Below are 22,579 nucleotides of genomic sequence, written 5' to 3' on the forward strand. Positions count from 1 at the left end.
CAAATTTTGTAGGTAAATGGTGTTTTGAATTTTTCATAATAATTAAAAATCAAAAAATTTACTTTTAGCGACGAAATTTAATTTTGTAGGTAAAAGCTATCTTCACCTATGAAACTTTTTGTAGGTAAAGGGTGTTTTCAATTTTTCTAAATACAAAAACAATGAAAAGATTACTTTTACCTATGAAATCTGATTTCGTAGGTAAAAGCCATCTTTACCTACAAAAAATCTTCGTAGGTAAAGTGTGTTTTGAATTTTTCAAAAAACAAAAAAAGAAATGAAAAGTTTACTTAAAAGTCATCTTTACCTACGAAAACATTTTCGTAGGTAAAGGTGTTTTGAATTTTTGAAAAAACCAAAAATCAAAAAGTTTACTTTTACCCTCCAACAGTTTCGTAGGTAAAAAAATGTATGTGGCTTCTACCTACGACTATTTTCATAGGTAAAAACATACATGAGACTTTGAAAGATTTCATAGGTAAAAATATAATATATAACTTAGATGCAACTTTTACCTACGAAATATTTCGTAGCTAAAACACGTTTATAAGACTTTTACCTACGCAATGGTTCTTTAACTTATTTTTGAAAAGTAGTTGAGACCTTTACCTACGAAAAATTTTCGTAGGTAAGACTTGTCCTTACGAAATGGTTCGTAGGTAAAAATATAATATTTCATTTCTTAAGATTTTTTGAATGGAGCCAATTTGCTAACAACCATCCATTGTTTGCGAGCCATAATTCACATGGTGCCCCTATCCATAATTGGCAATGGACCTGGATGGCTTCAAGCATAACCATCAATTAGGGTTGTCCAAGGGCCCTGACTCGGTTACTATGTTCTCACGTTTTAAACTACAGGTGACAATGTATTGGGTCAGCTAGCAGGTTAACAGACCCGAGCTGTTCCTAATGAAGGTTGGAGTAAGTCAAATGGGTATGGGTCTAAGTAGGGTTGAACCATATCCAACCTAACCTAACCCAGCCATATAAATAACCAATGGGATGGGCTAAATGAACCAATCCAGCCTGGACCATATAGCCCAATGTTCCATTAAAGTTCGGGTCTCACTATTTCCGTTCTCACTATTTTCCCGTAGTATGGCCCACTTCGACAATGGATCTATCTCATTTTTTAGATCTCATTGTATCATGGCTTGGAGAAAATGATGGACGGAGTATATTTTACACTGTCATCGTAGTTGGCCCACATTAATTCGTATCTTTTTGTGTTTTATCTGCATTCATATCTTCTTGATATTTTGAACATGTTGGATGTCAAATAAACATTACTATGTGCCCAAGGAAGGTATCAATGGTGGAAATCATTATTCCACACTGTTTCGTGTGGCATGGTCCACTTGAGTTTTGGATTTACCGAAAATTTTGGATCATTGGCTTGTTCATCCATTTTTCGATATCATTTTAGAGAACTATCCAAAAAATTATTCATATCCAAAGATTAATTAAATGAACCACACCACAAATAAGGGGAACAAATTAGCTGCTCTCCCTGGCACCATCCAATGGCTTGTGGTTGATGCTCTGTGGGCGCTTCCCTGACGTATGTGTTTAATCCATGCTGTCCATCTATTTTTAAAAATCATCTTAAGGCACGAGACAAAAAATGAGGCATATCCCAATATGAAATGGACCACATTAACAGGAAACAGTGTTGAATGAGCGTTAACCATTTAAAACATTTCGGGGGCCATAAAAGTCATGGATCGAGATGATTTTTGTTTTTCCCCTCTATCTAGGCCTATATGACCTAATCAACAGATTGAATGTCAAATAAAAAGTAAAGTGGGCCTTAGGAGGGTTTTAATGATGGATAACCAATTATTATTGTTTTTATGTGGTATGGTCGACCTCATATCTATTTACACCAGGCAATGGCTGGTGGTTGGTGATCTGTGGGCCCCACCATGATATATGTGTTTCATCCACGCTGTTCATTTATTTTTATAGATCATTTTATGATATGAGAGAAAAAATGAGGTATATTTAAACCTCAACTGGACCACGTTAAGTGTTGGATGAATGTTGACCATTAAAAACATTTTGGGGGTCATAAAAGTTTTGGGTCAAGCTAACATTTATTATTTCCCTTCACCTAGGTCTTTATGACCTAATCAACATATTAGATTTCAAATAAACAGTATAGTGGGCCTCGGGAGGATTTTAATAGTGGATATCCAACCATTATTGATTTCCTATGGTGTAGTCCACCTGAGATTTATATACCTATCATTTTTTGTGCTAATTCCTAAAATGATCTCTAAAAATAGATGAACGGAATGGATGAAACATATACATCATGGTGGGGCCCATAGAGCACCCACCACCAGTAGCCAATCCGCCTCCCAAATTTGGGCGCGTGCTAAAAATAGAGCCGCGCCCAAAAGTAGGGATTTTATACGGTCTCTCTCTCTTCTCTCTCATTCTCTCCGTTGCATTCCCTAAACCCTTCTTCCCCTAAACCTCTGTCTCCGTCCCGATCTTTGCTCCATCTCTCTTTCTCCTCCCTCTCTCTCCAAACAGATGACGAAAATGAGTTCTGGGAGAAAGTGAGTGTGGCGGAGGAGAGGAAAGAAGCTATGGTGGTGCTGTGGTGTTCTCAGTTGAAGATTCTGTCTCACTCGTCTGTAGGGTGCTTTGTGTCACACTCCAACAAAGTGAGATATTCAGTCATTCAGTCATCTGAGTATACTTTCACATGAAAAACAATAAATGATTACGTTCCTTACCAATCTCCAATTTGTTAGTAAATTACCTGTTATTATTAATGTTTTTCTTTTCATTTTATACAAGTTGGGCCCCTTTTTTCAGATTTTTGGTGCATGGATCATATATAATATCAGAATTTAGGTCACTGAACAATGGCCTCACTTGTAAAAACTGAAAAATCCATTGTATATAATCTCCTATATGTCATGTATGCTAACTGTTTGATGAAATGTCTCAACAAGGAATGTTTTGTGTGGATCGCATTTGAGTTCCATTTTTTTTCTCTACCCATGAGTTGGCCCATATGGTTGTATGGTTGGATGACTGCAAATTTTTTTGAAAGTTATGGAAAATTAGTAAGTGATATTTTCTGAAATTAGGTCCCTCTCTTGTTGAGCATTGCTATTAGTCATTGTTTTTATTTTTATTTTTAATTAATCTGTGTTTCTATGTACACCATCTGCTGTCATCCTGCGATATTTGGTTTGGAAAATCAGCTTGTGATTTATAGGAACTGGTTTTATCTTGTGTTTGAAGAATCAGTTGGACACCATCTGTTGTTGTCTTGTGATATCCCATATGCTGTTTGCAACAATCCGCTTGTGATACATCGTTTGAAGTAGATTGTGATGTGTTGTGAAGGAATCCTGTGATATGTTGCAAAAATCAGACCATCTGCCATTATCTGTATGCCATCTATTGAGTATGTTGGCAGGTCTTTTGGGTTTTTCTAGAGGATCTGATTGATTCTATGCACAGAATTCATCATTATTTACAAAAGGGAGCTAAAAACAAAGAGTTTTTCCATTCGAAAAAAGGTCTGTTTTCTGCCATCTATTTCTCTCATTAATCAGCTTACCATGACAAGCAGATTCCTAATACTACATGGATCTACTTTGAGCTATTAGCTCCCCCATTTTGCGTGGTCAAAATAAATGTAAGCTCATGATATATGATTTAATTGTGGACTTGTTCTGCGTATGAACTGAATGTTTCTTTTGCATGTGCTCCTTGGACTCGGATTGCGTAGTGTGGCACACAGCACCAATGTCAGTACTGTGCACTATTGGAAAAGCTGTGGGGCCCATCATGATGTATGTGTTTTATCCACGACAAGCAGATTCCTACTACCACATGGATCTACTTTGAGTGATTAGCTCTCTCATTTTGTGCAGTCAAAATAAATGTTAAGCTGCGATTTCGTGTGTGCCACTAATTAGATTGGCAAGAGTTCTACAAATGGCTCTACCCACCAGACATTACTCTCCATCACTAATAGATTCATGTGTGCCACTAATTAGATGACAGGGCATTTGAGTACAAGTAAAACCTAAAATTCATTCTGAAAGTTTTTTTTTCCTTATATTTTCTTCCCTTCATTTCTCTGATTTATGCTCTATGTTTCTGTCTGTTTTGTGTTATTCGAGAAGGAAAAACAGAAGCAGGAAGGACACTGAAGTGGCATATGCAGAAGGACAGAGAAGTTTACATTTTCTTCATTCTTCTTTTCACTTCTCTGATATTCCATTGTATTAAAGAAGTCTTGTACTAAGAAAGATTTGATTCACAACTTAGAAAATCACAAAGCAACAATATTTTTGTGAATACAAATTCCTCATGTTTGAAGTAATCAAATACCTGATTGGTCAAAAGCTTCTCAATCACCATCTGTCAGCATTGCCTGCAATTTTCATATTTTTATGCAATCAGGTGGTCTTTTTTTTTCTTTTTTCTTTTGTATGTTGCAGGTTGCATTGTTGGACAAGGGGCTATGATATTGACATTTTCAAACTTTATATATTGACAAATTCAGTCTTTGCATAATCTATATAACGCAATGAATTCACAATTAGCAGGGGTTGAGCAACTCTCTGATTACCTCTTAAAATAGATGGATGTGCTTAATATAGAGTCAATGCCTGTAAAGAAACAGAATGTAGCAAAAGAGTTGTTTGGTTCAATTGGCCTAGCCTATGATGGTGATGGCTTTTTTTTTGTGATTTGTTTATGTTATATAGATATGTTATATGTATACAAACATGCTACAAGGATTTAATTGTGTTTATTTTATTTGTATCATGCAGAAGGCTTCCTTCTACAAATGTTCAGTCACCTGACATAAATGCACTGTAGTTCTAGAAATGAGAAGGTATTCCATTCTTATGAGTTTTTAGACCATTTCCACCTTTTTGTCTAGAGAATGCTCAAACTACATTTTTTTATTGTTCTTCTTTTAACACATTTGTGACTGCCATTTTCAGAAAGCCTGCATTTGGTAGTTTTCTATGATGAAGTTGGGCTAAAAGGCTTTCTTCACATCATAATTTGTCGCAACTTGTTGACAGATGTGTGAAGTCGTGCGGGATGTTGCAAACTATTTCCCAACGGCAATAATTAGTGGAAGATGACGTGATAAGGTACTGGAGCAATTAGCTACTTTGCATGGAAAATGATCCAATTTTGGACCTGTTTATCTAAGTTATCGTGCATTACATTTCCATACACTTGGCATGCATGTACTGTTCATTTGCTAGGCATTGTCACGGATGGCACATAGCCCAAATATGCTAGTCAGTGTATCGTAGCTGCCAAGTGGACTTATGGGATTACAAATGTTCTGAAGACGGGTATTGATGCTGCCAAGTTCCTTGCATATTAAGATAAGTTTACCAAATTCATTCTGTAAACCAAAGCTTAAACACTCTGCAACTGAATGTTCAAACTCAGAGCTGTTGGATGGTTGTAATGAATTCTCTATATCTTGGATCCCCATTCGCATTGAGTTTGTGTTAGCATTATCATCTATTTTGAAGCCTCCGGGCTACTTTGACCCCTTTCCATCTTGGTCACATTCTTGTTTTTTTTTTTTTGGCTAACGTATATATGGGGGCTAATCCCTTCACACTCAGTCTCTCATACAAACTCTGCTATTTGTAGTTGGCATATGGTGGTATCAATGGTTGCAGGACAAACTGTACAACTGCCCCATTGTTCGAGGCATTTGGAGTGCCCTTTCAGTCAGGTCCATATGAGTCCATCCAAAAAAAAAAAAAAAACAGGGGCATGCATTGGGTACATCGCCGGTATCAGTCAAATACATCCAATACAACATAGACGCTGGAATTAGAATTTTGTTTTGTTTTTAAATTTTTTTTTTTTTTTCAAAATCTCTCTTCTTTTTTTATTTTATAATAGGTGGACTGTGTGTATGTAAAACAAATGAATGGTCAATAGAATTGGACCAACAACCCATGGTGCAGGTGAACAAGTTCCCTTTCTTTTTTCTTTATCTTTTTAAAATAATGTTTGTACTATTCCCTTTTTACTTTTAAGATTGGCTGGTTTTCAAATGGCTATAGATTGTTGTTTTACCCTGCTATCTAATCTAGTCTTTGAGTACTCTTTTGAATTTTTGACCTATTGATCAAAATGTCAAAGTACTTTTGACTAGGTTCTTTAGGTTTAGAGAAAACCAAGCTAGCTTGCTGTAAGTATTGTCTGACTCAATTTGAATTGACTTGATCAAGTGAATTTGTTCATTACAAGTCAATCAAACTTAGACCCTTTTTATTTGCAGGAATATTCTTCCTATATGTCTTAGAACTGCATATTGTCATGTCCAAGCCTTTATTATTGTATGGCATCTCAATTCATGGGAGATGCATTGGCCTTCTCTGATCCAATTATATAACTAGTAGGACTTGTTGACTTGAGTTATGGTACTTTCCCTTCATTAACAGTCACGTGTTTATCAAATCTGTTTTCTTCTAACTGTGGCATGATCCAACTGATTCACATAAGTTGGATGCGGTGGATTCGCATAATATTGTGATGCATGGTAGAACTTGATAGATTTTATTGGCATAGGTATTTAACTGAATGACAAGGAAAGTTTATGGCTGTGAACAGGACATTTCAGTGAATGAAATTTGCAACAGTTTCCAGAACTGAGTTCCAGACGATGAATTCAATCCTTTCATCATGAGTATACTTGATTTTCCATTCGTCCATGCCAACCCAAAACCAAGATGTATTTATCTCTTTTTAAAGCTGAAAACCTCAATTTCCTTTTGAGAGGGCTCTGCTTCACAAACTGTGTTTTACAATAGTAACTTAATACAATGTTCTCATGGTTATATCTCGAGAAAAGCTCATTTCTTGGAAATGCTAACCTTTTTCTATTGGTTTTCATTACTTTCAGCATCTCCACCGGGCATCAAGGTAGCATTTGCATTAGATGTTGTGGAACAAAACATGTCTTGTTAGATAACCTAATCTCTTATGCATTTGCATTACTTGCCAGATAACCTAATCTCTTATACATATGCATTATAGTGCTGTGGAACAAAACATGCCTTAGGTAAATAACTTGGCATTTCATAGTGATTGATCAATTCTAAATTGTTTGGAATCTTATATGATTTGTGATATTTGGGATATTTTGATAAACATGATGCATAGGTGCAGTATATGCCTTTTGTTAATGGTTGGAGCAATCAATAGTTGTGAAGCTAGTTCCATTACATTAACTAGAATTCTTTGCTTGCTTTACTCCTATTTTCAGGAAATGAAGGGTAGTTCCATTCCATCCACCACCCAGCTTGTTGAAGCTAGTTCCATTACATCCACTAGCTAGCTTGTTGAAGAAATGAATGGCTATTTAAATCAAATTTATTTTTCTTTAAGAACTATTATTGCTCCTTATGTTCAATTTTTGTTTTCTCGTGACACTTCTTTGCAGGTTCATCAACATAATTTTTGCTCAAATTATAAAAACCATACTAATGATAATTTTTGTTTCTTTTTTTGTCCGTTAAATTATAGAAACCATACTAATGATGATTTCCAACTTCATGCATATGCCGCTTTTGGGATTTGAAAGTTTAATAACTGGGGAACTCATTGTGGAGCCCCAGTGTTCCTTCTCTTCTTTCCAAGTCATCAATATTCTTTTGTTTCCTATGGTGTGGCCTACCTAGTTTTTGGAATACTGCACTTTTTAGGTAGTTCTTTCATCTTGACAAGGAACATTAGAAGAATGGTTTTAATGTAATCTGCAGGTTTGTGGGAGATACGTGTGCATTGACAACTAATATTTTAATGGGGTGGATCTTATGAAAGTTCCACCCAAGGGGCTCTCAGTTTGTTAGCCTGGTTCTTTTTGGATTATGGGAGATGTGTGCATTGACAACTAATATTTTAATGTTATATGTAGGTTTATGGCTAATGATGGGAAGATGAAGTTGAAGGTAATGCTTCTAACCCATTCCTCTTCAGAAATACATTCTAGAAAACTTCAGAACTTTGGTCTGACTTCTATTCTTGATTATACATGCAATGCCATTCCAAATCAGCCTGGAAAGTCCAATTATACCTGCAATGCCATTCCAAATATCTTTTTACAATGTACGTGATGCATTTCTCATAAGAATCTAGAGTATTACATTCTGGATTTTGAACATTCCTCAGCAGAAATTTTCAGCATCTCTACCTTTTGCTAGTTCTATATGCATTACAAGTTTCAGTTAAGATGATTGCCGGAGTTTCCTTGTTGAACTACCATAGGTGTTCTTATGTTGTTATAGATTTCATAGGAGATGCATTTTCGCACCTAGCAAGTGAACAAGTTTGCCTCGCTTGGTCTAGAACGAGCTCCCCTCGGGTCAAGAGTGCATCGAGCATGTCCAAAAACCAGGTGAGTCAACTAACAACAGTCCCCCATATGTATGTTCAATTGTCACAATTTTTTTCAGACTGTTTTGATATTTGATTGTTGTTCTTTCAATCTATTCACATGTTTTTGTTCTTATTTTTTACTTGTTGCTTGTTAGTTAGGTACATAAAAGGCCATCACATTGTGGAGCTCTTCATCTGCTTGACGGACCTTCATTGAATTGTCTTTTTATTTTGAAGTCTTCCATTGTAGATTTTAGTTTTTACAGTCAGGTTTACAAGTCAGATAAATAATGTTTCAAATTACATCATGGTTGTTTTTACTAGGTGAAGTTTGCTAAGCCCACACATGGGTAGAGTCTTCTGCAACAACATATAGCTGCATGTACCAATATAACATAAGGTGCGAGAATAGAACATTCCATTCAAATATTGCACCAATTGCAAAAGTAGTGTTTTCCCAACATGAAATAAAAATAGATGTACAAGACATTGAACACATTAGCTATCTTTTCTGTCCATTTGGTGCATTCGTTTGGCTTTTCCAAATCTACCAATCTATGGGTCACACTTTGTAATATCTTACTGGTTGGATGTTTCTGAGTGCCCAAAAATAGTTGGACAACAAGTTTTACAAAGGCCCACCATTCAATAGTTGGGATCATAATGTGGGGTAATTTGAAGATAATTCTCATGTTTGAAATGTCCATGCCATATTTCGCATTTTACTCCAGTGTTACAAACTTGAGATTTAAAACTTTCTGAAAGAAAGTTGATAATTGAATACTATCTGTTTTGGAAGCTATGTATTGCTGATTTTGTTCAGGCCATGACTGTCCAATAGGTTTGAGGCACCTATGGATCTAAAGAAAGAGTGGGAAAGATTAATATTTGAACAAAAGTATGGGGAAGCATTCACTTTAGCCCATGAATTGTTGGATGTTTATTTGGTTTTTAGATAATGCAGATTTTGCTTAGTTTTTCAGAGTTTATAATTGAGAAGATGAGCATGTGCTCTTGAAGTATTGTCTCTCTCTTTTTTATGACATCTCATCCTTATCTTTTTCTATATTTTTAGTTCTTCAATTTTGCTACATAACTTTTCTGTATGATGATATTCGTTGTAGGAAGCTATTCGTTGGGGTACTGATTATCTTCTCAAAGCTACTGCTCATCCAAACACCATATATGTGCAGGTTTCTTTTTCTTTTTCTCTAATTCTTTTTGGGGTTGGATTTGCTTTCTTTTTCTTTTTCCTCATGTGGGATCTCTGTTTCTTTTTAGAAAAAAGCTGTTTAATTTGTATTTTCCATTTGTAGGTAAAAGTATTAACACAGTTATTAGCTACGAAAAGGTTCGTAGGTAAACGTTTTAACACAATTTCTGCCTACAAAACAGTCGTAGGTAAAAGCTTTAACAAAGTTTGTAACTACGAAAACGTTCGTAGGTAAAAGTCTTAACACCATTTCTGCCCACGAATAAAAGTTTTAACAAAGTTTATAGCTACGAAAACATTCGTAGGTAAAGGTCTTAATACAGTTTGTACCTACGAAACAAGTTGTAGGTAAACGTTTTAATAAAGTTTGTAGCTACGAAAATGTTCGTAGGTAAAAGTCTAAACACTGTTTGTACCTACGAAACATTTCGTAGGTAAAAGTTTTAACAATGAAAAATGTTCGTAGGTAAAAGTTTTATACGAAAACTTTCGTAGGTAAAAGTCTTAACACTTTGTTGGTAAAAGTCTTAACAAAGTTTTTAATTTCATTGGTAAAAGTCTTACCATTACCGACGATGACATTTTTTCGTCGGTAAAAGTCTTTAGCCACGGCTTTTTACCAACGAATTTACTGACGAAATATTTCGTAGGTAAAACTCTTTGCCTACGAAATAATATCATTTACCTACGAAATGTTTTGTAGGTAAAAAGTGAAATTTCTTGTAGTGGCAGGCCATCTATTTTTCAACTCATTTTATGGCATGGGCCCAAATGGAAGCATATCCAATGCTCAAGTGGGCCCACCACAGGAAACAGTGGGAATCGAAGACCCACTGTTGAAAACTTCTTAGGGCAGCAAAAATTTTGAATCAAGCTGATATTTGTGTTTTCCCTATGTCTGTGTGAGCTTATGAACAAGTTGGGTGACAAATAAACATCGTTGTGGGCCCTATGAAAGTCTCAACGGTGGATGTCATAATCCCCACTCTTTCCTGTGTGTGGTCCAGCTGAGCTTTGGATAAAATGAGGATTGCTGGTCTGTAATGTCTACTCACACTCCTGTTGGTGCTTCCTAATTGTTTATCCTTGCTAACATTTTGAAATAGACGCATCTGCTCCCACACCTAAATCTGTTGCTGCTTCCCTTCATGCTTCTTACAACCATTGAAACAAAGCCTGATTGTACCTTCTAAGTTTAATATTTTCATCTATGCTGCCTAGTAGTGCCGCTGTAGGTTAAAATATGGAACATTGTCATTATGAGACAGTTGAAGAGTGATCAAAATGCCTGCCTATTGATACACCTGGATTTGTATGAGAACAATATAGCCTTGCATGAATGACCTGTGTGGTGGCCAATATGATTTTTATTTCGACAATTGGTTGCTGATATGTTCAAGTCCGTCTCAAATATGTCATGGGTTTTATATGGATTGGTTTCAAACACTTCAGTGACTGCTGTGACACCTTTGCTCATTTTCATCATGCAAATGATGGGAGCTTCACTTTTTTGGAAAATCAAAGAATCTTCATTTGTGGAACATGGTGTTTGGGACTGTAATTTAATCAATGAACGTCAAGCTGCTAACCACTAAGCAAATTGTTGGGTTTCTACAACAGTATGCATACTAAGATATGTTTAGATGTGTCTGGCCATTTTTACAGGATGTTGGAGATCATTGATTTTGAGTTTTTCTGACAGACCCTTGGTAACCATAACACAAGCCTCATCCATTCTCCCTTTGCTCAGGTGTTAGCCATCGACAATTACCTAAATGAAGAACGCAAGCAGAAACTTTCTGGATATAAAAAAAAGAAGACCAAGAGAAATTTTGGCAGGAAAATCAAGGTAAACATTACCTTTTTCTAGAACCATGGAATTTTGGCCTTTATTTGCATGAATACAGGGGAAATGAAAAAGAAAAAGAAAATGCATTAAAAAGAATTTCCAATGCAACGTCTGTGGCCATTCAATTAAGAAAAGAATCATATTCCAATTTAAGAAAAAATAGAGAAATAGTTTATTTTATTCCAAAATAGAGAAAAAGAATCATATTCCAGTTACTTTTTCCCTCTCCATGCATGATCGAAAGCTTCTCAATGAAAGCAGATGCCATTTGTGAGTTGAACCATAGATTATTTTATTTTATTTTTTAATAATAGTTTGAATTCAAATTGGCCCATTATTCCTAACAGCCTTCCAATTATCTTTTCATTTATAGTCAGTAGGCTTGCAAATAAAATTCGAACTCTTTACTGGCGTTAATTGTAAATCATTTATAGTTGTTTATAATAATATTAAAAAAATCTGTTTTTGTTTATAATAATATTAAAAAAATCTGTTTATATTAAAAAAAATTTCATTTGATTTTTTTTGTATGGATGCATCATGCATGGTTTTGAACACATGTATGTATGTGTGTATATGTATGCATGCACATGTATGTATGTGTGTATATGTATGCATGCACAGTTTATGAAAAGCCTCTTTTTTATTGTATCTCACTTTTTATATGCTGCATGCACGTGATATCAGAAATGGATTTGACGCCCTCGAGCAAGAATTGGATGACGAAAGATATATTGAGTGATGAATACGTTAAAGGCATTAAATCATTTATTATTCTTGTGAAAAGAAATTCGAGAGGTGTTGATTGGTATAGTTGTCCTTGTGCTAGATGTCGGAAAATACTAAGTACAGTTTCTGAGCATTTGATTATGAATGGTATAGATCAGAAATACACAACTTGATTTTTTATGGAGAACAACTTCCCAATATGGGTGTCAATGCCAAGGCTCCTAGTACATCTACCACTAATTATAATGAAGAGTTGTTGCCCAGAATGGTTGATTTGGTTAATGAAACTTTTGGTCGTGTTCAACTCGATGACTTAGATGCATGTATGAATGAGGTCAATGAGGAACATGGTAGTCAGCCTCAAGATGACATAGACAATGATAATCAGTACAAAAAATTAAGGGAGGATGCGGTACAACCCCTATATCCATCATGTAAACGTGAGTATATAAAGTTGTCAGTGACAGTTGAGTTGATGAGCATGAAGGCTAGATATTGTGGTCAGATAATAGCTTTACGAGTTTGTTGCAACTGCTCAAGAAGATTTTGCCAAGAGAGAACTCTTTGCCAGATAGTACCTATAATGCAAAGAGATTGATCAGTTCGTTGGGTATGAACTATGAGGTGATACACGCATGCCGTAATGATTGTATTCTGTACTGGAAGGAGCATGCTAATAAGGAAAGTTGTCCTACATGTAAAAAAAGTAGATGGAAAGTGAATAGTGTTGTAAGATCAAGAGTCTCACATGTACCATGGAAGGTTCTAAGATACTTTCCATTAACACCAAGGTTACAAAGACTTTATAGCGTATCATGGATTCTTCTATGTGGAAGTTTGTAGATAGAAAATTTAGTGATTTTACTGCGGATCCGCGTAACGTTCGGTTGGGACTTGCAACAGACGGATTCAACCCCTTTGGGCATATGAGCATCTCATATAGTTGCTGGCTTGTTATGGTTGTTCCATACAATCTTCCACCTCATTTATGCATGCGGAAGAACTTTATTATGTTAACACTTTTAATTCCTGAAAAAAATGGTCCAGGGCATGACATCGACGTATATTTACAACCATTAATTGAAGAATTAAATGAATTGTGGAAAGGGTCAATAACATATGACTCGTTTGGGAAGAATTTACAATGAAGGCGATTTTATTATGGGCAATACATGATTTTCCAACCTATGGACATCTTTTTGGGTGTAGGACAGGAGGAAATTATGCATGTCCTGTTTGTAGTGAGGAGACTGACTCTATTTGGCTAAAACATGAAAAGAAGTTTGCTTATATGGGGCACAAAATATTCCTCCCAAGAGCTCATATCTTTAGGAGCCAAAGATCTCGATTCAATGGGAATGATGGAAATCGGTAGGCTCCAAAGCATTTGTCTGGAGAACAGGTATTGGTTAAAATGAATAATATACAAACCAAGTTCGGAAAGCATATAGGAAATAAGAGGAAGAAGACCACGGATGAGGAGTCTAACCTTACTGCTTGGTCGAAGAGATCAATCTTCTTTACATTGCCGTATTGGGAGCATATGCCCATTCGTCATAATTTGGATGTGATGCATGTTGAGAAAAATGTTACTGAGAACCTTATTGCAACATTCATGGACATGAAGGACAAGTCTAAGGATGGTTTACAAGCCCGTCAGGATCTTATGGATATGAAGATAAGATCAAAATATTGGCCAAAGGAAAAAAATGGTAAGTTGTTATTGCCTAAGGCTCCTTTCACATTATCCAGATCTGAAAGAGAACTCATTTGTCGAACCTTGAGTGATTTGAAAGTTCCGAGAGGGTATAGTGCAAACTGGAAACATCATATCAGTATGGATGACTATCACCTCAAGGGCCTTAAGTCACATGATTATCACATTCTAATGCAGCAGTTACTACCTGTATTATTGATGCATTCATTCAAGAAAGAAAAGTCATTGCGCGCCGCCATTATACAATTGTCAAGATTCTTTAACGTCATATGTTCTAAAGAAATTCATCGTATGGAGCTTCAAGAAATGAAAAATAAAATAGTGGAAACATTATGTGTTTTCAAAAAGTATTTTCCACCATCGTTTTTCGTTTCTATGACACACCTTGTTGTGCACTTGGCGGAGGAGGCACAAGTTTGCGAACCTGTCAGATATCGATGGATGTATCCTTTTGAGAGGTAACTTTAACTATTTTAATTTATTAACTTTTTCAAAATAGCTTATATTTTTTCATCAATACCTGATTTTAATATTTAACAGGATGATGAGAACATACAAGAAGTATGTGATGAATCAAGCTTACCCAGAGGGCTGTATTGTGGAACGCTACATTATAGAGGAATCTATGATGTACTACATGGAATACTATCCTAATAATACAATAGGAGGTCATAAGCAAGGACTAAAAATATTCAATGATAACGAAAATGCTGGTGATTCCCAGAATGATAAGAAAGGAAAAGTTTATGATCTTGCTACAGTGCAATACCAACAAGCACACAGATGGGTTTTGCAACATCACGTTGAAAATCATCAATGGGAGGAGTAAGTTAATGAAGTATATTATTCTTTTTTATATTTTTAAATGGCTTATGGTAATAAACATTGTTATATATATAAAATTAATTGCTATGATTTGAAATTTGTAGGAAGTACCAAACATACATCCAGGGCCAAACACGTACGGGACAAAATCGAAAGGGTAATTGTCAGCAGGAAAACCAATGGAATACATTCCTTGGTTAAGATATCAACTACATAATCAAGAAATGTTTCAATTTAAGAGAATTGTTGATGGTCCCGACTTCAAATGCATATTATATAATACTTACTCAGTAAATGGATATGTTTTTAGCACTGTAAATTCTGAAATGAACAGAACAACACAGAACAGTGGAGTCTCAATGAAAGCGCTAACTAGCTTCAGGGCAAGTGCCAGGGATAGGAATCCTATAGAAGAAGAAGTCACTTATTATGGCATCATTAGACAAATTCTTGAATTAAACTACTTCGACTTCAGAGTAGCACTCTTCTACTGTGATTGGGTGCATATTGAAGATAAATTGAATGGATGTTTCATAGATCCCGAAACAAATTTAATATTTATCAATCTAGGAAGGTTTAGACAGAACTTAAAGGAAGACGATGAGCCGTTTATTCTTGCATCTCAGGCAGCTCAGGTCTTCTACTGTAAGGATCCAACTAGAGATGATTGGCATGTTGTACTAGATGCTCCTAAGAGATTGACGAAAGATGCATATGCATTTGAAGATCCACTTGAGTTTGAGGCCAGAAGGAATGTAGGTTCTTCAGCACTTTCATTAATTGATGATTTAAATGAAGAAGATGAAGATGTACAGGAAAAATCATGGGTAGAGAGTGAGCCGAGTACCTCACGTCATAGGAAATGGAAAAGAAACTAATAAGATTCAAATCAGTTTGAAAGTGAGTTGAATTCTATTTAGTAATGGTTGTTATAATTTTTTAGCTATCAAAATATTAATAGAATGCCAATTACATAATAATGAGATATTGTTTTGTTTTATAAAATTGCAGGAATTATGTCGGATTTTGGTGGTTCATTAGCTTCAGCCCAAGGAAGCAATACAAGGAAGAGACTTGAATTAAATGAATATAAACAACCAGTCGGAGAAACATCAGTTCCTTTCAACACATTTTTAGGGCAACTTGGCAGGACACACTGCCCAATTTCATTTGCTGATTGGCGCAAAGTGCCTGGTGCAATTAAAGATAATATCTGGTCTATGGTTTTGGTGAGCATGTTTGTTCTTGATTTTATTTCTAATTCTTACTCAATAAGATTGTTTGATTATTAATTTAATGAAATAGGCCATGTATGACATCGATGATGAGTTAAAAGAATATGCATTTTTGAAAGTAAGCAAAGCTTGGAAGGTATGGAAATACAATCTGCGAAAGGAATATGATAAATTTGATAATGATGTAGAAAGAAGAAGAAATTATCCCATTAGTGTAAAGCAAGAGGATTGGGACATTTTCATTAATTTACAATCCACAGAATTATTAATCAATTTTCGTAAGAAGGGGAAGACTTCCAGAGCACCGGTGAAATGCTCTCACACGATTGGAAAACGAGGTGCTGCTAGAACATTAGAGAAAATGGTAATTTGTACTACATTTTTTGACAATTTAATTAATGAATATAAATTCTTGTTAACTAATTTGCTTATATAATTATAGCGAAAAGAAAATCCAAATACTATCATCACCAGGAACGACTTGTTTGTTGCCACTCATAGCTGACTTGATGGGTCTTACCCAACACAAACACATCTTGAAACAGCGGTGAGAATAATTTTTCAGTTTTTAATCATTTTTTTATTTAAGTACAAGGATTTATTGTAACAATTATCTTCTAACAGGTAAGAATATTATCGATAGCTGACAGTGATCCTTCCAGTAAGCACAAGGATTTAGACCACGATCCAGTTTTAAAGGTTTTCCATCAATTTTACTCACTTTACATACATTGTCGTTGGTTTTTTTTTTATTTTTTTATTTTTAATAATAATATACACACATCACTAAACTTAAAAATTATTGTTTAGGTTTGTGGTCGTGATAGCAGAGGCCGGGTTAGGGGCATGGTTTTGGGTATTTATAAGACTACTATAAAGGTTGTCACCCCCTACATCATAGAAGCTCAGTCAGAGAGGAATGCACGTATGTCCATTGAGGCTAAATTTGAAGCATCAATGACTCAAATTACTAAACTTAGGCAACAAATTACTCAAAGCCAACTACTTCACCGCTCCCCTGATACAGCTACATCTCAGGTACTGCATTTGCCGTGATCAAATGATATAATAATTATTTTTAAAGATAAAAGTAGCATTATTATTTACATGAAATCATTATTTTATTTATAGGCCCACCGTCGATCTGGTGAGCCCTCAAGTATTCGAGAAGACTCTGCAACAACTCCATCGATGGAACAAAGTTGCCAATTGAGAGATATCTGTGGTCGGACTATTACTAGTGGGCGGATGGTGTCGGATAATACAGGCATCCCTCCAGAATGCATCAGAGTTATAATAGATGATATCAACGTTCGCACAACAGAGTTGTTTAATGATGACAGGACATTTGAAGATATTCAATTAGGTGAAATTGTTGTTTGGCCCAAATTCCTGATGAAAATTTGAATATTCTGTAGTTTTGTTTAACTTTTTGAACTCTAGGACATTTTGTATGACGAAAACTTGATTATTCACTGAAATTCTTTTTTGATCAAGTTGCCTTTTTTTATTTATTTAATCTTTAGCATCCTTTTTATTAATTATGGCTTATTGTCATTTATTTTTTATTAACCAAGTCACTAAAGGATTTCAATTTCAAATGTAACTGAAGTATTGATAGAACGTTGTCTCTTATTGCAGTATGAGATGTAACAAGAATATACATTGATTATGTATTTGATTTTTTTAAAATGTACCAACCAGAAACGATTTGAGACGACGTTCAATAATACTTTATTAAATATAAAATTTATGACCTTTAGTAACTTGGTTAATTAAAAAGAACTATGTAGTGGCTTGATCCCAATCTGACTTTTTGGGTACGTAGGCAGTCGTTCGTAATGTACGAGAATATCGGTGCAGCCATAAATCTTTTTTCTCCTTTGAATTGTAACAGACTGTATCGGTTACATTTTTCTCTATCATACAAGTTGTGACTATCAAAGATATAATACCACTTCCTTATAGGGAAACATTTAATGATGTGTACAGGTAAATTCATTTTTTCTTATTCCTTATATTGTTTCCCAGTTATATTTGTGTTGGTTTCAGAGTACAGGTAGTGATAGAAATTGCTGGTCGATTGTGGCTTATTGAGAAAGGGATGAGTAACCAACAATACAAATATGGGAGGCCTTCCTCAGGTATCCAGATGCATTTAGATATATTTATGTTATTTTTAAATGTATTACCTTGAAATTGATGGAGCATACCCTGATGTGCGTCAGAGCTATCCGGATGAGCGGGGGTCCCTGAAAGGTGGGAACCGCGGTTATGACCATGTTGAAGCTGTCCATTTCCTATGGACAACATTGGAGGGCCCTGGCCATTTGGACAAGCCGTGTTTATGTATTTGCTCAAAATTAATGGAGTAGACTCGAATGTGCGTCAGAGCTATTCGGATGAGCAGGGGTCCCTAGAAGGTGGGAACTGCTGTTATGACCATGATAAAGTTCTCCATTTCCTATGGACAGCATTGGAGGGGCCTGACCATTTGCACTGGTGGCCGTGTTTATATCTGTATTTGTAGGGACCACACCCTTAACCTAAACTTTAATCTATAACCTATAAACTATAACCTATAACCTAAACTTATAACCTTAACCTAAACCCAAAACCAAAACCTAAACCTTGACCTATAACCTAAACCTGTACTTATAATCTAAACCTAAACCTTAACCTAACCTAAACCTAACCCTTAACCTGCACCTTAACCTCAACCTAATCCTAAACTCAACTCCCTAACCTAAACCTAAACCTAAACTTGAAAACCCAGACTTAAACTCGATCCCGAACCTGAACCCGATTTCCTAAACCTAAACCTTAACCTATTCTCAATTCCCTAAACCTATAGCTTATAACTTAAACCTAAACCTAAACCTTAACCTAAACCTACAGCCTTAACCTAAACCAAAACCTATGACCTAAAACCTAAATGTATTCTCAAATCTCTAAACCTAAACCCACACCTAATCCTAATCTCAACTCCCTAACCTAAACCTAAACCTAAACTTGAAAACCCAAACCTAAACCCGATCCCGAACCCGAACCCGATTTCCTAAACCTAAACCTTAACCTATTCTCAAATCCCTAAACCTAAACCTACACCAAATCCTAATCTCAACTCCCTAACCTAAACCTAAACCTAACTTGAAAACCCAAACCTAAACCAGATCATGAACCCAATTTCCTAAACCTAAACCTTAACCTATTCTCAATTCCCTAAACCATAACCTATAACGTAACCTAAACTTAAACTTATAAACTACACTTATAACCTAATCCTATAACCTATAACCTAAACCTAAGCTTAAAACCTAAACCTATGACCTAAAACCTAAATATATTCTCAAATCCCAAAACCTAAACCTACACCTAATCCTAATCTCAACTCCCTAACCTAAACCTAAACCTAAACTTGAAAACCCAAAACTAAACCTATAACCTACACTTATAACCTAAACCTAAACCTATAACCTAAACCTAAGCCTAAAACCTAAACGTATGACCTAAAACCTAAATGTATTCTCAAATCCCTAAACTTAAACCTACACCTAATCCTAATCTCAACTCCTTAACCTAAACCTAAACCTAAACTTGAAAACCTAAACCTAAACCCGATCCCGAACCCGAACCCGATTTCCTAAACCTAAACCTTAGCCTATTCTCAATTCCCTAAACCTATAGCTTATAACCTTAACCTAAACCTAAACCTAAACCTCAACCTAAGCCTATAACCTTAACCTAAACCAAAACCTATGACCTAAAACCTAAATGTATTCTCAAATCTCTAAATCTAAACCTACACCTAATCCTAATCTCAACTACCTAACCTAAACCTAAACCTAAACTTGAAAACTCAAACCTAAACCCGATCCCGGAACCGAACCCGATTTCCTAAACCTAAACCTTAACCTGTTCTCAATTCCCTAAACCTAGACCTATAACCTAACCTAAACCTAAACCTATAACCTACACTTATAACCTAAACCTAAACCTATAACCTAAATGTATTCTCAAATCCTTAAACCTAAACCTACACCTAATCCTAATCTCAACTCCCCAACCTAAACTTAAACCTAAACTTGAAAACCCAAACCTAAATCTGATCCCGAACCCGAACTCGATTTCTTAAACCTAAACCTTAACCTATTCTCAATTCCCTAAAGCTATAACCTATATACTATAACCTATAACCTAAACCTAAACCTTAACTTAAACCTATAACCTAAACCTTTAACCTAAACCTAAACCAAAACCCTATAACCTAAACCAAAACCTATAACCTATAACCTAAACTTATAACCTATAACCTAACCTTAACCTAAACCTAAAACCTAAACCTAAACCTAAACCTAAAACCTAAATGTATTCTCTAATCCCTAAACCTAGACCTACACCTAATCCTAATCTCAACTCCCTAACTTAAACCTAAACCTAAACTTGAAAACCCAAACCTAAACCCGATCCTTAACCCGAACCCGATTGCTGTAATAATGTAGCCCAATCAAATGGCAACAAACAAGAATGTATCCCTTTTAACACATGCCCCTTTTTACAAAGCTTTAATTTTTGTTATTGTTTTTATTAACTTGAATTGAAACACTTTTTTGCATTATTTGCTTGCATTAGTTTTATTTTAATGATCAGTTTTATTTTAAAAAAGTGTACCCACTTTTTTGGAAGAGAAAAAAAGCAAATGAAGTTTCTGCAATTCTTCATGATTCTGAATTATAATGTTTTGTTGGTTGAATATTTTTCTAAATATTAGGCGGCGTGCAGGGACGCCGTGCTAAGCGGGCGGGGCTAGTGCCATGGCGGGAAAGGTGTCGTCGAGGCGAATTAGATGAAAGACAAAAAGAAAATTGTTGCTAATTTTTTTCCTTTCTTTTATTTATAATGTTAAACTTAAATGTATTTATGCGTGGATGAATGTAATGTGGATAAGATTGTTTGTCTTTGGATGGATGTAGTTTATGTTTGGATGGATTTACGTAGTTTGGGTTTAGATGGATGTGAATGTGAATATGATGAAATATATTATATAACAGGTGTATATCAGGTGTATTTGAAAATTTCTGATGGCTCTAGGCCGTTTATATTTTTTTTCTAAATATTCAAATATGAGACGGTCGATGACCGTCCTATTAAAGGACGGTCCGTGACCGTCCTTTTCAGGTTGATAAGAGACGGTGCATAGCAGTCATTTTTAAGGATGGTCAATGACTATCCTTTTAAAGGACGGTCCATGACCATCCTTTATGGCTCATTGAGAGACGGTTCATAGCAGTCCTTGTTAAGGATAGTCTATGACTGTCCTTTTTAAGGACGGTCCATGACCATCATTTTAATGGTAATAAGAGACGGTCCATGATCATCCTTTTTTAGGACGGTCCATGACCGTCCTTTTAATGTCAATAAGAATGACGGTCCATGGCTGTCCTTTAAGTAATACGATGCCCCAAAAAATGACGACCCTTGTGACGGTTCAGAACCGTCCTTTTTGGTCATTTGAGACGGTTTTCAACCATTCTTTTTTCACTGTTTTGGCATAGTGATTTTATTTGAATTAGATATGAAACTCTGAAATTCGTGTTCTATTTATAGTTGCAGAAATCGCATCTACGACTGGTCCTGGGGACACTACGACTGGTCGTAGAAGAAATGAATTTTTGAAATTTTAAGCGCGATCAGATAAAACCGTTCCACGACTGGTCATAGGCTAGTTGTTCACGACTGGTCGTGAACCCTCCATGACTGGTCGTGTGACACCAGGTTTATTCACTATAGATTGAGTCGTAAGTGCACAACTGGTCCTCGATCAAGTCATCACTGTTCCTACGACCGGTCGAAAAGACTCTAGGATTGGTCATAGCTCAACCAAAAAATTCTGAAAAATTGCAACAAACCTAGGACAGGTCTTGGAATTTCTTGGACTAGTCGAGCCAGTTCTAGGACTAGTTGAACAAGGTTCGGGGATAGTCTTAGAATAGACCAAATACATATAAAAAGATTTAACTTGAATTATGTATACAAAATGACCTACCCTAAGGTCAATCTAAGGTCATTCATACTTTAAATGTGAAGTATGGACATTGACACTTCATTTCTTCAGATGATCGTTGACAATTGAAGATTGTGAAGCTTGAGATCTCTATACTTGATGTAACATTAAACTTGAGATCTTCTAGAGCTTGAGTTATACTTCATCTTGAGTTGTACACTAACTTGAGTCTTTGAATAAGATCACTTCTTTCATTGTAGCTTGTACTTATATTTCTTGAAATGGTTTGAAGTAGTTCTTCGTTATTGACTTGAAGCAAAGTGTTTAGAGAGGTGATGTAATTTCTTGAACCCATATGCAATATCTTAAACATATATATCAGTGAGCTACACAAGACATAGATTGAGGTTTTGGCACCACAAAATTTGACAACCAAAGGAGCATAAAACCATAACACTTACAATCTCCCCCTTTGTCAAATTTGTGACAAAACACACTCTAATCAAAATAAGAGAAGCATTACATGCTTAATAAGGAATCATGCACCAGTCATATATAAGAGAACCAGTTACAGCCTGGTTAAAGAATCATGCACCAGTTG

General features: G+C 35.5%; 2 protein-coding genes and 2 long non-coding RNA genes across 17 annotated transcripts; all 4 read left to right on the forward strand.

Annotated features, from left to right (window-relative positions):
• Positions 1-2,560: 2,560 nt before the first annotated feature.
• LOC131225681 (uncharacterized) lies at positions 2,561-4,365 on the forward strand. Of its 2 annotated transcripts, XR_009161482.1 has the most exons (3): positions 2,561-2,678; positions 3,490-3,824; positions 4,158-4,365. It is a non-coding gene; the product is annotated as an uncharacterized LOC131225681 (long non-coding RNA). The 2 variants fall into 2 exon arrangements; XR_009161481.1 differs by lacking the exon at positions 2,561-2,678 and having other exon boundaries at positions 2,761-3,824.
• A 360-nt stretch (positions 4,366-4,725) lies between these two features.
• Positions 4,726-8,714, forward strand: LOC131225680 (uncharacterized). Of its 13 annotated transcripts, XR_009161478.1 has the most exons (5): positions 4,726-4,879; positions 5,076-5,147; positions 7,946-7,979; positions 8,316-8,425; positions 8,566-8,714. XR_009161478.1 is itself a non-coding variant. In XM_058221254.1 (3 exons), exons 1-3 carry the CDS (start codon positions 7,950-7,952, stop codon positions 8,695-8,697), a joined length of 321 nt encoding a protein of 106 aa, XP_058077237.1. In that variant the 5' UTR covers positions 7,372-7,949; the 3' UTR covers positions 8,698-8,714. The 13 variants fall into 13 exon arrangements, 1 of the variants encoding a protein (XP_058077237.1); XR_009161470.1 differs by lacking the exons at positions 4,726-4,879; positions 5,076-5,147 and having other exon boundaries at positions 7,372-8,092; positions 8,562-8,714; XR_009161472.1 differs by lacking the exons at positions 4,726-4,879; positions 5,076-5,147 and having other exon boundaries at positions 7,372-8,092.
• An 8,096-nt stretch (positions 8,715-16,810) lies between these two features.
• On the forward strand, positions 16,811-17,476 carry LOC131224863 (uncharacterized). Its single transcript, XM_058220294.1, has 2 exons — positions 16,811-17,012; positions 17,106-17,476. The coding sequence occupies exons 1-2, from the start codon at positions 16,821-16,823 to the stop codon at positions 17,379-17,381; spliced, it is 468 nt and encodes a 155-aa protein (XP_058076277.1). The 5' UTR covers positions 16,811-16,820; the 3' UTR covers positions 17,382-17,476.
• A 366-nt stretch (positions 17,477-17,842) lies between these two features.
• Positions 17,843-21,075, forward strand: LOC131225290 (uncharacterized). Its single transcript, XR_009161292.1, has 2 exons — positions 17,843-18,118; positions 20,746-21,075. It is a non-coding gene; the product is annotated as an uncharacterized LOC131225290 (long non-coding RNA).
• The last annotated feature ends 1,504 nt before the right edge of the window (positions 21,076-22,579 follow it).

The sequence above is a fragment of the Magnolia sinica genome, chromosome 14 (genome assembly GCF_029962835.1).
Source record: "Magnolia sinica isolate HGM2019 chromosome 14, MsV1, whole genome shotgun sequence".
Classification (NCBI taxonomy): domain Eukaryota; kingdom Viridiplantae; phylum Streptophyta; class Magnoliopsida; order Magnoliales; family Magnoliaceae; genus Magnolia; species Magnolia sinica.